This window comes from Dendropsophus ebraccatus, chromosome 14 (assembly GCF_027789765.1).
Source record: "Dendropsophus ebraccatus isolate aDenEbr1 chromosome 14, aDenEbr1.pat, whole genome shotgun sequence".
In the NCBI taxonomy this organism is placed as follows: Eukaryota; Metazoa; Chordata; class Amphibia; order Anura; family Hylidae; genus Dendropsophus; species Dendropsophus ebraccatus.
In genome coordinates, this window is record NC_091467.1 from 34,346,611 (window position 1) to 34,363,730 (window position 17,120).

Here is a 17,120-nt window from a genome sequence, read left to right on the forward strand (position 1 = left end):
TATGCCCAGTTACTATAGCTGTCCACCTACTGAGCTGAGCGCTGGAGGACACACATGCCCAGTTACTATCCCTGTCCACCTACTGCTCTGAGTGCTGGAGGACACACATGCCCAGTTACTATCCCTTTCCCCCTAATGATCTGAGTGCTGGAGGACGCACATGCCCAGTTACTATCCCTGTCCACCTACTGCTCTGAGTGCTGGAGGACACACATGCCCAGTTACTATCCCTGTCCACCTACTGTGCTGAGCGCTAGAGGACGCACATGCCCAGTTACCATCGCTGTCCACCTACTGATCTGAGTGCTGGAGGACACACATGCCCAGTTACTATCCCTGTCCACCTACTGAGCTGAGCGCTGGAGGACACACATGCCCAGTTACTATCCCTGTCCACCTACTGAGCTGAGCGCTGAAGGACACACATGCCCAGTTACTATCCCTGTCCACCTACTGCTCTGAGTGCTGGAGGACACACATGCCCAGTTACTATCCCTGTCCACCTACTGCTCTGAGTGCTGGAGGACACACATGCCCAGTTACTATCCCTGTCTACCTACTGATCTGAGTGCTGGAGGACACACATGCCCAGTTACTATCCCTGTCCACGTACTGAGCTGAGCGCCAGAGGACGCACATGCCTAGTTACTATCCCTGTCCACCTACTGAGCTGAGTGCTGAAGGACATACATGCCTAGTTACTATCCCTGTCCTCCTACTGAGCTGAGTGCTGAAGGACATACATGCCTAGTTACTATCCCTGTCCACCTACTGAGCTGAGTGCTGAAGTACATACATGCCTAGTTACTATCCTTGTCCACCTACTGAGCTGAGCGCTAGAGGACACAAATGCCCAGTTACTATCCCTGTCCACCTACTGTGCTGAGCGCTAGAGGACGCACATGCCCAGTTACCATCGCTGTCCACCTACTGATCTGAGTGCTGGAGGACACACATGCCCAGTTACTATCCCTGTCCACCTACTGAGCTGAGCGCTGGAGGACACACATACCCAGTTACTATCCCTGTCCACCTACTGCTCTGAGTGCTGGAGGACACACATGCCCAGTTACTATCCCTGTCCACCTACTGCTCTGAGTGCTGGAGGACACACATGCCCAGTTACTATCCCTGTCTACCTACTGATCTGAGTGCTGGAGGACACACATGCCCAGTTACTATCCCTGTCCACGTACTGAGCTGAGCGCCAGAGGACGCACATGCCTAGTTACTATCCCTGTCCTCCTACTGAGCTGAGTGCTGAAGGACATACATGCCTAGTTACTATCCCTGTCCTCCTACTGAGCTGAGTGCTGAAGGACATACATGCCCAGTTACTATCCTTGTCCACCTACTGAGCTGAGCGCTAGAGGACACAAATGCCCAGTTACTATCCCTGTCCACCTACTGATCTGAGTTCTGGAGGACACACATGCCCAGTTACTATCCCTGTCCATCTACTGATCTGAGTGCTGGAGGACACTCATGTCCAGTTACTATCCCTGTCCACCTACTGATCTGAGTTCTGGAGGACACACATGCCCAGTTACTATCCCTGTCCACCTACTGAGCTTAGTGCTGGAGGACACTCATGCCCAGTTACTATCCCCGTCCACCTACTGATCTGAGTGCTGGAGGACATACATGCCCAGTTACTATCCCTGTCCACCTACTGAGCTTAGTGCTGGAGGACACACATGCCCAGTTACTATCCCTGTCCACCTACTGAGCTTAGTGCTGGAGGGCACACATGCCCAGTTACTATCCCTGTCCACCTACTGATCTGAGTGCTGGAGGACACACATGCTCAGTTACTATCCCTGTCCACCTACTGAGCTTAGTGCTGGAGGACACACATGCCCAGTTACTATCCCTGTCCACCTACTGAGCTTAGTGCTGGAGGGCACACATGCCCAGTTACTATCCCTGTCCACCTACTGATCTGAGTGCTGGAGGACACACATGCTCAGTTACTATCCCCATCCTCCTACTGATCTGAGTGCTGGCAGACACACTTGCTCAGTTACTCTCTCTCTGTCCACCTACCGAGCTGAGTGTTGAAGTAACCCTTACTTCAGAACATTCTATACAAATAGCTTTCAGGAGACATCTGCGAATAAACACCAAAAAAGATCTCAAAGATGAAATCTACCTTGTTGGTACTGTAACTTGTCTAGTGTGCATTGACCAGTGGCAATCTTGGTTGTCTTATTATTGCGGAAGCAGCATGGGTTGCTGATTCTTGTCGTTTTACAACATGAGGCTTTCATGAACTGAATGCTATTGTATGCCCTGTACGGTTACACTATTGAGTTGTTAGATATTAATATAGTATATCTTCTTTTAAAGGTCATCACAGCAGGGGTCAGTCTCGCTCTAACCTCTCTCCAGGACCAGTGTGAAAATCTCCAGAATAGTTCAAACATTACAGGTGAGTCATAAAATGTGCAGCAAGAGAATTGAGATGATTCATGGCTGGGGTCTCCACAGAGGGGATGTTTTTTTCACATTAACACAGTTAGAAGGATCTAGACTGGATTTAGGTAATAGATAACAAAGCTGCCGTGCAGGGTGCCGGCTTTCTTTCATGCTGTTTATGAGAGTCTAGCACATTGAAGAATGAAGCGCTGATTTATGTGTTAAGCATAGAGAACATGAGCTTATTATATAATGAGACATACAAAAACCGTGCTCATAGAGAATGGCATATCTGCTCACTTTATTTCAATATATCTTTAAAAAAGAGGATGCGGGAGGGGTGTGATACTCTGCGGTGGGGGGAATCACCTTACTGAAGGAGATAAAGATGCAAGACTGATGAAATCTTCAATGCTAGTTCTATGGACGAGTGGCACTTATGTTTGACGGTTACAAAAAAAATAAATGAATAAGAGGCACAGAATCGTAGCTGTTCTCATAAATAGGCGCAGACTTAGTTGCATAGTAAGCTGGCAGTTCTGATACACCTTTAGGGTTTGTTCACACTACGTAAAACTACGGACGTAGTTCTCGCCGCAGAACTACGACCGTAGTTTTGCGGGGTGGGACATAGCTTTATTTTTAATGGGATCCCGGCCGGAGGGTACACACGTCGTATACGCTACGGCCGGGATCCCGTGCGTCGCCGGAAAAAACTGACATGTCAGTGAATTCCGGCCGCAGAAAGACCTGCCAGTGCACACAGTGAAGCGAGCAGCTCCGGCCGCTCGCTTCACTGTGCGCTATGGGAAGCGAGCATCCCGCATCAGAGCTCCACGGCCGTAAAGATCACTTAAGTCCTGGCCGGGATGATCCAGGCTAAGACCGGTCGTTCCGTGACCCAGCCGGGGTCACGGAACGGCCGGTTGTTCACAGCGTGTGAACATAGCTTTAAAGGAGAAGTTCGTCGAAAATTTTTATTAAAGTATTGTATTGTCTCTGAAAAGTTATACAAATCACCAATAAACACTCATTACATGAAATGCACATAAAGTGTTTTTTCCCCTGCACTTTCTACTGCATCAAGGCTTCACTTCCTGGATAAAATGGTGATGTCACGACCCGACTCCCAGAGCTGTGCGGGCTGTGGCTGCTGTAGAGGATGATGGCAGGGGGATGCTCAGTGTCCCTCCAGTGCCCTGTGATCTCAGTGTTCCCCTGCCATCATCCTCTCCAGCAGCCACAGCCCGCACAGCTCTGGGAGTCGGGTCGTGACATCACCATTTTATCCAGGAGGTGAAGCTTTGATGCAGTAGTAAGTGCAGGGAAAAAAGCACTTTATGAGTATTTTCAGTAATAAGTGTATATTGGTAATTTTTATAACTTTTGGGGGGCTATACAATACTTTAATAAAAAAAATTGCGGGACTTCTCCTTTAACTAAATTGCTCAATTTTTCAGGTGTTCAATTGACTTAAGGAGAAGTCAGGCCTCCTTTTTTTTTTTTTTTTTTTTTTTTTTAAAAGGAAGGGGCACGGGGAAAGTAACAAAGAGTATTACCTCACCCCTCCCAGTGCCTCTTCAGCCCCAGACTACCGCTTCAGGACCCCTGCAGGCTCCGGGATCTCTGGCGCTACAGACATCATGACCCAGCTGATGGACTGGCCGCTCCAGTCACCGATTGGGCTGTCCATCAGCCGAGACAGGCATTTTCCCCTGAGTCATGATGTGATCACAACTCGGGGCGAAAAACCTTCAGGCAGGGGTCTCGATGCCAGTCCCGTCACTCACGGCGGTCATGGGGAGAGGTAGGTTAGGACTCGTTATTATTTTCCCCCCTGCCGGCTGCCAGTTTTTGAAAATGGACAGACTTCTCCTTTAAGTAACAACTACAATAAATAAACTGCAGACCATGTATACCAAGGAATTAAAGTGGTACTATCATTTCAAAAAACGTATGCCTACAAATACATTAAAAGTTTTCGTCAGTCAGGGTCTGGGTTAGGGCTGGGCGGTATACCGTGAAAATACCGATACCGTCTCTGGCGTCGGTTAACCGACCTCAACTTTGCCAGGACGGTATCTGCGGTATTTCCCATGTTTGTGTGCTGAGCAGTGACGCAGGGATGCCGGCAGCCAGGCAGGATGTGGCAGCAGCGGATCGGATGAAGGATCACTGAGCTCTGACACTACAGCCTGGGGAGAGCAGCGGCCAAGTGCAGCCTCTAAGTGTCCTGCGCTCTCCTCCTGGGCCTCTCTCCCCGGTCAGCACATGCAGCACAGAGCCGAGGACCGGACTGCTTCTGCTGGAGTGACCGCTCTGCCCCCTCCCCCTCCTGTCACTGCCGGGACCCGTCCTTTTAAACAGGGCAATTGCCGCACAGAGCAGTGACCTGGAGCCAGAGCGGTTCCAGAGGCTCCAGTCACTGTGCACTGCCACAGTTCTCCCCCTCCGAGTAACTAACAGCAGTAGCTCTCATGAGGTAACCTCTTCCTACTGTGTGCCGCTGCCGTCCACACAGCCCTCCCCCGTCACCAGTCTCCGTGAGGTACACTCTACAGCCGCAGGGTTGTAAATCATTCCCCCCCCCCCCCCAGGCCAGATAACTATCGAAGCTGGGATAGGGACAGTGTCTGTGTAGCAGCAGGTTATTGCACGGAGGAGCCGCTTTCTTGTTTAGCTGCCGTGCTCTGTCTATTATCACTGACACCCGAGGCAGAGGCTAAAGGAGGCAGCGGTTTCTCAATTCTCTATGTACACAGAGCATAGCAGAGCTGTCTCAGTTCATGGACACTAAAATAGCAGAGCTGTCTCAGTAGTCTCCTGTGTGTAGAGACCTGTCCCCCCTCCTATGTGTATATACAGAGACCTGTCCCCCCTCCTATGTGTATATACAGAGACCTGTCCCCCCTCCTATGTGTATATACAGAGACCTGTCCCCCCTCCTATGTGTATATACAGAGACCTGTCCCCCCTCCTATGTGTATATACAGAGACCTGTCCCCCCTCCTATGTGTATATACAGAGACCTGTCCCCCCTCCTATGTGTATATACAGAGACCTGTCCCCCCTCCTATGTGTATATACAGAGACCTGTCCCCCCTCCTATGTGTATATACAGAGACCTGTCCCCCCTCCTATGTGTATATACAGAGACCTGTCCCCCCTCCTATGTGTATATACAGAGACCTGTCTCCCCTCCTATGTGTATATACAGAGACCTGTCCCCCCTCTTGTGTGTGTGTGTATATACAGAGACCTGTCCCCCCTCTTGTGTGTGTGTGTATATACAGAGACCTGTCCCCCCTCTTGTGTGTGTGTGTGTATATACAGAGACCTGTCCCCCCTCTTGTGTGTGTGTGTGTATATACAGAGACCTGTCCCCCCTCTTGTGTGTGTGTGTATATACAATGAGACCTGTCCCCCCTCTTGTGTGTGTATATACCGAGACCTGTCCCCCCTCTTGTGTGTGTATATACAGAGACCTGTCCCCCCTCTTGTGTGTGTGTATACAGAGACCTGTCCCCCCTCTTGTGTGTGTGTATATACAGAGACCTGTCCCCCCTCTTGTGTGTGTGTATATACAGAGACCTGTCCCCCCTCTTGTGTGTGTGTATATACAGAGACCTGTCCCCCCTCTTGTGTGTGTATATACAGAGACCTGTCCCCCCTCTTGTGTGTGTGTATATACAGAGACCTGTCCCCCCTCTTGTGTGTGTGTGTGTGTGTGAGTATATACAGAGACCTGTCCCCCCTCTTGTGTGTGTGTATATACAGAGACCTGTCCCCCCTCTTGTGTGTGTATATACAGAGACCTGTCCCCCCTCTTGTGTGTGTGTATATACAGAGACCTGTCCCCCCTCTTGTGTGTGTATATACAGAGACCTGTCCCCCCTCTTGTGTGTGTGTATATACAGAGACCTGTCCCCCCTCTTGTGTGTGTGTATATACAGAGACCTGTCCCCCCTCTTGTGTGTGTGTATATACAGAGACCTGTCCCCCCTCTTGTGTGTGTGTGTATATACAGAGACCTGTCCCCCCTCTTGTGTGGGTGTATATACAGAGACCTGTCCCCCCTCTTGTGTGTGTATATACAGAGACCTGTCCCCCCTCTTGTGTGTGTGTGTGTGAGTATATACAGAGACCTGTCCCCCCTCTTGTGTGTGTGTATATACAGAGACCTGTCCCCCCTCTTGTGTGTGTATATACAGAGACCTGTCCCCCCTCTTGTGTGTGTGTATATACAGAGACCTGTCCCCCCTCTTGTGTGTGTATATACAGAGACCTGTCCCCCCTCTTGTGTGTGTGTATATACAGAGACCTGTCCCCCCTCTTGTGTGTGTGTATATACAGAGACCTGTCCCCCCTCTTGTGTGTGTGTATATACAGAGACCTGTCCCCCCTCTTGTGTGTGTGTGTATATACAGAGACCTGTCCCCCTCTTGTGTGTGTGTGTGTATATACAGAGACCTGTCCCCCCTCTTGTATAAATAGAGCTGTTTAAGGGTGTTCACATCACGTTTTTCTCCACAAGTCGGGCTACACGTCAGGAATCAGTGAAAAAAGGATGCGTGCAGCCCGACGTGCGACTGACGGCCACATTGACTTTAATGAGCAGGACAGAGTCATTATGTGACTGTGTTCTGCTCATTTGCTGAACGTACACGGCTTTTGTGCAGGACTCAAAAGCACGGTCGACTAGATCCTGCGCAAAAGCCGTGTACGTTCAGCAAATGAGCAGAACACAGTCACATAATAGCTCTGTCCTGCTCTTTAAAGTCAATGTGGCCGTCATCTGGCCGTCAGCCGCACGTTGGGCTGCACGTCCGCATCCTTTTTTCACTGATTGCTGACATGTAGCCCGACGTGTGGAGAAAAACAAGATGTGAACATACCCTAACTCTGCTGAGACCCCTAATAATAACAAATAGACTAATTTCACAGCCTTGTGTTGCTGCTGAGTAAGTTACTTTTTTTTTTTTTTTTTTTAAACAAAATATCCTGAGTTTGGCACAGACAAGTGGGTGTGGCTTACAAAGGGGCGTGTCATAATTATCGTTCAATTATTGTTACCGCAGCTACATGTGCGATAAACCGCGATATTGATTTAGGCCATTATCGCCCAGCCCTAGTCTGGGTGTTAGCTAGAACAAATTGAGAGAAGCGGTTGGCTAAGCACTTCTCTCCCTGTGTAGCTGCTCCCTCCATCCATCTCCTGCAGCAAGGTGAGAGAAGAGGAGAGAAGCGCTTCTCACAATCATAACGTTTTACACACTTTAAAACATGTCAAAAGTATTCTGAAATGCTAGTAATGCTAGAAGTTTGGCTTTTTTGCCACACACACAGTAATAACAACCCTCCACACAGTAATGGTGCCTCAATAATATTGCTCCCATAAGGCCCCACACAGTATTTGTGATTCTCTAGATACCTCATACAGAACTAGTGCCCCCACACACTAATAATTCCTCTCTTTGTTTCCCAAAAGTAATTGTGTACAGTAATAAGGGCCCATTTGTATTCCCTAAACAGAAATTATAACCCCCCCTTTGTGCCTCCATACAGTAGTCTTAAGTAATAATGTACAAAAGGTAGGTATACCCCTAATTTAGTAGGTAGACCCACCATATAGTAGTTAGGTAAGTAGACTTCCCCGATATAGCAAGTATATAGCAGATAGGTCGACTCCATATAGTAGAAATATGTAGAAGACGGCACTTCCGTGGCGGTGGTGCTCAAGGTGAGAAAAATGTTCAGATATTAGGAAGAGCCCTATGTTACTCCCCTCCCATTCCCATTGATGTTTTCCCCATATTGTTTACTTCTTGACGTTTTTACGTTGGCCCCGCCCACTTTGTGACGTAATCACGCTTGGGCCGCCCACTTTGTGATGTCATCACGTTTGGCCCCACCCATATACTTTGGCGTTTTTTTGTTGTGTATATATACCTGTTGGTGACCTCACTGCATTGTACACCCCTAAGCTGATGAAGGCCATGCTTGGCCGAAACGCGTCCTTGTACCATATGTTTGCTACACTACAATAAAGAAGCATAATCTACTTGGTGAGTGCCGGACTCCATATAGTAGGCATATAGTAGCTAGATCCCCGATATTGCAGGTAAAGTAGTAAGAAGTACTTATCAGCTGCTGTATGTCCTCCAGGAAGTGGTCTATTCTCTCCAGTCTGACGCAGTGCTCTCTGCTGCCACCTCTGTCCATGTCAGGAACTGTCCAGAACAGTAGCAAATCCTTTCCTGCTCTCCAGATTAGAAAAAATACCAGTAGGTCATACAGCTGCTCATAAGTGCTGGAAGACTTTTCATAGAAATAAATTACAAATCTCTGGCACTTTTTGGCACCAGTTGACTAGTATAACATACATGGGCGCCTTAAGAAGCAGGGCAAGAAGCTCCACCACAGTTTTCAACTGTTCTGAATGAATAAATACAGTTGCTTCCATGCTTAGCTAATTCCTACCCTGTGCCACCATAATCCTTATGCCCCAGAATTTACATAGTGATGGCAGGTAGCTAACATCACAATGCCCCAACAACATCTCAATAAAAAAGCTAAATTCATGGAACACAATGACCTCCTTCACACGTAGTTGCTATAGCTATAATAGCATATATAGATTTTTTTGTAGATTATACCTAATTTAAATACATCTTTCAAAGAAATACCAGTCCATGGCCACCATTAGTGTAACACTGATACATGAAGACATTACAGTTAGTAGAAATTGCACATTGCTTTTACTGATTTTCTTATACAAAGCTGATTGTACGGTATCCACTTTAGTCTTTTATCATTAGGATGACATCCTGTTATTACTACCGTCATTGCATGCTAAGTGCCTTTTTTGCTGTCATTGTTCCCTTGTGCACTTTGTACACATAATTTCAGGACTGTGAGACGAACTGATTTCGTATTGACATATAATAGTTACTTCTATTGCTCCTTTTCAGGTCCTGCCTGCAATATATCTATTGATATGATTGGAACATGCTGGCCGCGTACACCGGCTGGACAATTGGTGGCCAGGCCCTGCCCTGAATACTTCCAAGGTGTACAGTACAATACCACAGGTAATTTAGGATCAATAAGAAAAAAAATGGGGGGGGGGGATTGTTATATTGTAAAACCGACAGCTTTCAATCTGCCGAACACAAGTGAGAAGAAAGTGTTGCCGAGCGGCAGCAGCATGCACGCCCCTCCCTCCCCCACCCCTCCCTTCTTGACTTCCAACTGAGCCCTGTACATTATTCCTACAGGGAGGGATGGTGGAGGCAGGAGGCATGCATGCAGCAACTCAGCAACACCTCCTTGACGCTTGCACTTTGAGCATGATATAGAGCTTACAAGTTCCCTTAAAAGAAAAGCATGCTCATCTATTCTTTTGTGGAAATCTGCATGTAGATACACTTTTATAATAGGCTGCGTTCACACTACGTATATTTCAGTCAGTATATTTCAGTCAGTAATGCAACCAAACCCAGGAGTGGATTAAAAACACAGAAGGGATCTGTCCACACAATGGTGAAATTGAGTGCATGGCCGCCATATAACAGTAAATAACTGCCATTATTTCAATATAACAGCCGTTGTTCTAAAATAACAGCAAATATTTGCCATTAAATGGCGGCCATCCACTCAATTTCAACATTGTGTGAACAGATCCTTTCTGTGTTTTTAATCCACTCCTGGTTTTGGTTGCAATACTGACTGAAATATACTGACTGAAATATACATATACTGACTGAAATATACATAGTGTGAACCAAGCTTATTATGCTGCAATGTCTCAGAAGACTACAAAGAGTATAATCAACTAAATATAAGATTACTAGGTATTATCTAGAAAACCCACCACCTAAAGAATTGTAATGTAAAATGGTGAGATGACTGCACATGTAGAACTACCTCTCTATTGGAAAATCTACAAAAGAACCTTCACTTTAATATTTGTATGTCCATGAGAACTCCTACAAAATATCAATGCTGGACAATAGACTCAAGTTTCAACAAATAATTATACTTTATTGTTTACACAAACAGTTGAAACACTTAAAAACAGGAAGCAATACAATATATACATTGTATAGATTTCAAGGCAGGTAGGTAAGTGTGTATATACACACACACATATATATATATATATATATATATATATATATAATGTGTGTGTGTTTGTAAAGTATATTCTCAAGTAGGGCAGAGAAAGACTAATAATTATGCTCAAAAAATCAAATACAGATGGTAAACACAACTAGTTCAATAAATATAATGCAATAGTGGAAAAAGGTAGGTACAAATGTGCTAGTATCACGGTCTCCTCACCCTATGTAAGTCTATATAAGTATACTGCCAAGAATGGATAAGTGGTGTTGCTTGGCAGTACACTTATATAGACTTACATAGGGTGAGAAGACCCTAATACTAGCACATTTGTACCTACCATTTTGCACTATTGCTTTATATTTATTGAACTAGTTGTTTATCATCTGTATTTGATTTTTATTTTTAATTGATAATTATTAGTAGTTTCTCTCTTCCCTACTTGAGTATATACCTTACAAACATATACATCTATATATATATATAATTTACAGAGATATTTATAATACAGCATCAGAGGGGGATCCCAGTGATAAGTATAATAAGATTTGTAAGAAAATATTTGGGCTAAATGATCCCATCAGTGATTTTATAGAAAAGCAATGCAATCTAAGGAATAAATCGTGGTGGTTACATCGATGCATTAATAAATGTGACTCTGTGGTTTGCGTCCTATGATTGTTGGGCTTTAGGCCAATGGCATTAAGATTTGCATCAGTGTTTAAAATCATTGACTCTAGGAATGACACATTCATCCAGTGAATTAGTACTTTAACAAGCAGCAGAGTAGATGATGAGATCATATAAAACCACGTTCTTCACCTTTTCCAACCAGAAGTCATATTATATCTGGAAATCAGCTGCAATTGCTTTTCGGTTCTGTAGATTTACAGCTAAAGGCTGGGTACACACTACCAGTGGAGTAGCTACTATGAAGGCAGGGAAGGCGACTGCTATGGGGCCCCTGCAGGAAGGGGGCCCGAGGAAGCCTGCCCTGCCTTCATTGTAGGTACCCCGCTCCCCCAGGGGTCCAGAGAGGAAGAGGGACCCCCACTGCACTGTTCAGCCCCCTCACTGTAGGGTAGATGCTAGAGTGTATCCTCTCCTTTGAGGTGTGATGTCACCAGGAGGGGCGGGGCCTCGACCGGAAGTAGGAAGTAGTGAGCTGCTGCACCATTCACTGTGCAGAAACAGAGTGAAGGAAGCTGCAATATCCACAGTAGCATGGAGGGGTATACAAGGGAGAGGACTGGTGTGTGGGGTCTGTATACAGGGGGAGAGGACTGGTGTGTGGGGTCTGTATACAGGGGAGAGGACTGGTGTGTGGGGTCTGTATACAGGGGGAGAGGACTGGTGTGTGGGGTCTGTATACAGGGGGAGAGGACTGGTGTGTGGGGTCTGTATACAGGGGAGAGGACTGGTGTGTGGGGTCTGTATACAGGGGGAGAGGACTGGTGTGTGGGGTCTGTATACAGGGGGAGAGGACTGGTGTGTGTGGGGTCTGTATACAGGGGAGAGGACTGGTGTGTGGGGTCTGTATACAGGGGGAGAGGACTGGTGTGTGTGTGGTATGTATACAGGGGGAGAGGACTGGTGTGTGGGGTCTGTATACAGGGGGAGAGGACTGGTGTGTGTGTGGTCTGTATACAGGGGGAGAGGACTGGTGTGTGGGGTCTGTATACAGGGGAGAGGACTGGTGTGTGTGTGGTCTGTATACAGGGGGAGAGGACTGGTGTGTGTGTGGTCTGTATACAGGGGGAGAGGACTGGTGTGTGGGGTCTGTATACAGGGGGAGAGGACTGGTGTGTGTGTGGTCTGTATACAGGGGGAGAGGACGGGTGTGTGTGGGGTCTGTATACAGGGGAGAGGACTGGTGTGTGGGGTCTATATACAGGGGAGAGGACTGGTGTGTGGGGGATCTATATACAGGGGGAGAGGACTGGTGTGTGTGGGGTCTGTATACAGGGGGAGAGGACTGGTGTGTGTGGGGTCTGTATACAGGGGGAGAGGACTGGTGTGTGTGGGGTCTGTATACAGGGGAGAGCACTGGTGTGTGGGGTCTGTATACAGGGGGAGAGAACTGGTGTGTGTGGTCTGTATACAGGGGGAGAGGACGGGTGTGTGTGGAGTCTGTATACAGGGGGAGGACTGGTGTGTGGGGGGTCTGTATACAGGGGGAGAGGACTGGTGTGTGGGGGGTCTGTATACAGGGGGAGAGGACTGGTGTGTAGTCTGTATACAGGGGGAGAGGACTGGTGTGTGGGGTCTGTATACAGGGGGAGAGGACTGGTGTGGGGTCTGTATACAGGGGGAGAGGACTGGTGTGTAGTCTGTATACAGGGGGAGAGGACTGGTGTGTGGGGTCTGTATACAGGGGGAGAGGACTGGTGTGTGGGGTCTGTATACAGGGGGAGAGGACTGGTGTGTGGGGTCTGTATACAGGGGGAGAGGACTGGTGTGTGGGGTCTGTATACAGGGGGAGAGGACTGGTGTGTGGGGTCTGTATACAGGGGGAGAGGACTGGTGTGTGGGGGATCTATATACAGGGGGAGAGGACTGGTGTGTGGGGTCTGTATACAGGGGGAGAGGACTGGTGTGTGGGGTCTGTATACAGGGGGAGAGGACTGGTGTGTGGGGTCTGTATACAGGGGGAGAGGACTGGTGTGTGGGGTCTGTATACAGGGGGAGAGGACTGGTGTGTGGGGTCTGTATACAGGGGAGAAGACTGGTGTGTGGGGGATCTATATACAGGGGGAGAGGACTGGTGTGTGGGGGGTCTATATACAGGGGGAAAGGACTGGTGTGTGTAGTCTGTATACAGGGGAGAGGACTGGTGTGTGGGGTCTGTATACAGGGGGAGAGGACTGGTGTGTGGGGTCTGTATACAGGGGAGAGGACTGGTGTGGGGTCTATACAGGGGAGAGGACTAGTGTGTGTGTGGGGGGGTCTGTATACAGGGGGAGAGGACTGGTGTATGGTCTGTATACAGGGGAGAGGACTGGTGTGTGGGGGGTCTGTATACAGGGGGAGAGGACTGGTGTATGGTCTGTATACAGGGGAGAGGACTGGTGTGTGGGGGGTCTGTATACAGGGGGAGAGGACTCGTGTGTGGGGGGGTCTGTATACAGGGGGAGAGGACTCGTGTGAGTCTGTATACAGGGGGAGAGGACTGGTGTGTGGGGGGGTCTGTATACAGGGGGAGAGGACTGGTGTGTGTGGGGGTCTGTATACAGGGGGAGAGGACTGGTGTGGGGGGGGTCTGTATACAGGGGGAGAGGACTGGTGTGTGTGGGGGTCTGTATACAGGGGAGAGGACTGGTATGTGGGGTTTGTATACAGGGGAGAGGACTGGTATGTGGGGTCTGTATACAGGGGGAGAGAACCCCTGTAAACAGACACCCCACACTGGTCCCCTCTCCCCCTGTATACAGACCCCACACACCAGTCCTCTCCCCCTGTATACAGACCCCACACACACCAGTCCTCTCCCCAGTATAAAGACCCCACACACACCAGTCCTCTCCCCCTGTATACAGACCCCACACACACCAGTCCTCTCCCCCTGTATACAGACCCCACACACACCAGTCCTCTCCCCCTGTATACACCCCCCCACACACACCAGTCCTCTCCCCCTGTATACAGACCCCACACACCAGTCCTCTCCCCTGTATACAGACCACACACACCAGTCCTCTCCCCTGTATACAGACCCCCCCACCACACCAGTCCTCTCCCCTGTATACAGACCCCACACACACCAGTCCTCTCCCCTGTATAAAGACCCCACACACACCAGTCCTCTCCCCCTGTATACAGACCCCACACACCAGTCCTCTCCCCCTGTATACACCCCCCCACACACACCAGTCCTCTCCCCCTGTATACACCCCCCACACACACCAGTCCTCTCCCCCTGTATACACCCCCCCCCCACACACCAGTCCTCTCCCCCTGTATACAGACCCCACACACCAGTCCTCTCCCCTGTATACAGACCACACACACCAGTCCTCTCCCCCTGTATAGACCCCTCACTCCAGTCCTCTCCCCTGTATACAGCCCGCCCCCACTCCAGTCCTCTCCCCCTGTATACAGACCCTACACACCAGTCCTCTCCCCCTGTATACAGACCCCACACACACCAGTCCTCTCCCCTGTATACAGACCCCACACACACCAGTCCTCTCCCCTTGTATACAGACCCCACACACCAGTCCTCTCCCCCTGTATACAGCCCGCCCCCACTCCAGTCCTCTCCCCCTGTATACAGACCCTACACACCAGTCCTCTCCCCCTGTATACAGACCCCACACACACCAGTCCTCTCCCCTGTATACAGACCCCACACACACCAGTCCTCTCCCCTGTATACAGACCCCACACACACCAGTCCTCTCCCCTTGTATACAGACCCCACACACCAGTCCTCTCCCCCTGTATACAGACCACACACACCAGTCCTCTCCGCTGTATACAGTCCCCCCACACTAGTCTTCTCCCCCTGTATACAGACCCCCCACACACACCAGTCCTCTCCCCCTGTATATAGATCCCCCACACACCAGTCCTCTCCCCTGTATACAGACCCCACACACACCAGTCCTCTCCCCTTGTATACAGACCCCACACACCAGTCCTCTCCCCTGTATACAGACCACACACACCAGTCCTCTCCCCCTGTATAGACCCCTCACTCCAGTCCTCTCCCCTGTATACAGCCCGCCCCCACTCCAGTCCTCTCCCCCTGTATACAGACCCTACACACCAGTCCTCTCCCCCTGTATACAGACCACACACACCAGTCCTCTCCGCTGTATACAGTCCCCCCACACTAGTCTTCTCCCCCTGTATACAGACCCCCCACACACACCAGTCCTCTCCCCCTGTATATAGATCCCCCACACACCAGTCCTCTCCCCTGTATACAGACCCCTCACACCAGTCCTCTCCCCTGTATACAGACCCCTCACACCAGTCTTCTCTGCTGTATACAGACCCCACACACAAGTCCTCTACCCCTGTATACAGACCCTCACACACCAGTCCTCTCCCCTGTATACAGACCCCCACACACCAGTCCTCACCCCTGTATACAGACCACACACCACCAGTCCTTTCCCCTGTATATAGACCCCCCACCACCAGTCCTCTCCCCCTGTATACAGACCCCACACACCAGTCCTCTCCCCCTGTATACAGACTACACACACCAGTCCTCTCCCCCTGTATACAGACCCCACACACCAGTCCTCTCCCCCTGTATACAGACTACACACACCAGTCCTCTCCCCCTGTATACAGACCCCACACACCAGTCCTCTCCCCTGTATACAGACCCCACACACCAGTCCTCTCCCCCTGTATACAGACCCCCACACACCAGTCCTCTCCCCCTGTATACAGACTACACACACCAGTCCTCTCCCCTGTATACAGACCCCACACACCAGTCCTCTCCCCCTGTATACAGACCCCGCACACACCAGTCCTCTCCCCCTGCATACAGACCCCAAACATCAGTCCTCTCCCCCTGTATACAGACCCCACACACCAGTCCTCTCCCCCTGTATACAGACCCCACACACCAGTCCTCTCCCCTGTATACAGACCCCACACACGCCAGTCTTCTCCCCTGTATACAGACCCCACACACCAGTCCTCTCCCCTGTATACAGACCCCACACACCAGTCCTCTCCCCTTGTATACAGACCCCACACACCAGTCCTCTCCCCCTGTATACAGACCCCCACACACCAGTCCTCTCCCCTGTATACAGACCCCACACACCAGTCCTCTCCCCCTGTATACACCCCCCCACACACCAGTCCTCTCCCCCTGTATACACCCCCCACACACACCAGTCCTCTCCCCTGTATACAGACCCCACACACCAGTCCTCACCCCTGTATACAGACCACACACCAGTCCTCTCCTCCTGTATACAGACCCCCCACCACCAGTCCTTTCCCCTGTATATAGACCCCACACACCAGTCCTCTCCCCCTGTATACAGACCCCACACACCAGTCCTCTCCCCCTGTATACAGACCCCACATACCAGTCCTCTCCCCTGTATACAGACCCCACACACCAGTCCTCTCCCCTGTATACAGACCCCACACACCAGTCCTTTCCCCCTGTATACAGACCCCACACACACCAGTCCTCTCCCTGTATACAGACCCCACACACACCAGTCCTCTCCCCTGTATACAGACCCCACACACCAGTCCTCTCCCCTGTATACAGACCCCACACACCAGTCCTCTCCCCCTGTATGCAGACCCCACACACCAGTCCTCTCTCCCTGCATACAGACCCCACACACACCAGTCCTCTCTCCCTGCATACAGACCCCACACACATCAGTCCTCTCCCCCTGTATACAGACCCCATACACCAGTCCTCTCCCCCTGTATAAAGACCCCACACACCAGTCCTCTCCCCCTGTATACAGACCACACACACCAGTCCTCTCCTCCTGTATACAGCCCCCCCCCCCCACACACACACACCAGTCCTCTCCCCCTGTATACAGACCCCACACACCGGTCCTCTCTCCCCTGTATACAGACCC

The 17,120-nt window shown here is 49.8% G+C and overlaps 1 protein-coding gene across 2 annotated transcripts in view; it reads left to right on the top strand.

Annotated features, from left to right (window-relative positions):
• The window catches only part of LOC138773059 (corticotropin-releasing factor receptor 1), a 143,338-nt gene that overhangs the window by 54,144 nt on the left and 72,074 nt on the right, over positions 1–17,120 (top strand). The window contains exons 2-3 of one of the 2 annotated variants that reach the window (XM_069953978.1): positions 2,350–2,431; positions 9,390–9,509. In XM_069953978.1, the coding sequence (XP_069810079.1) occupies positions 2,350–2,431; positions 9,390–9,509 (202 nt within the window). Of the gene's footprint in view, positions 1–2,349; positions 2,432–4,819; positions 4,901–9,389; positions 9,510–17,120 lie in introns of those variants that run through there. The other variant, XM_069953979.1, reaches the window with a different exon arrangement.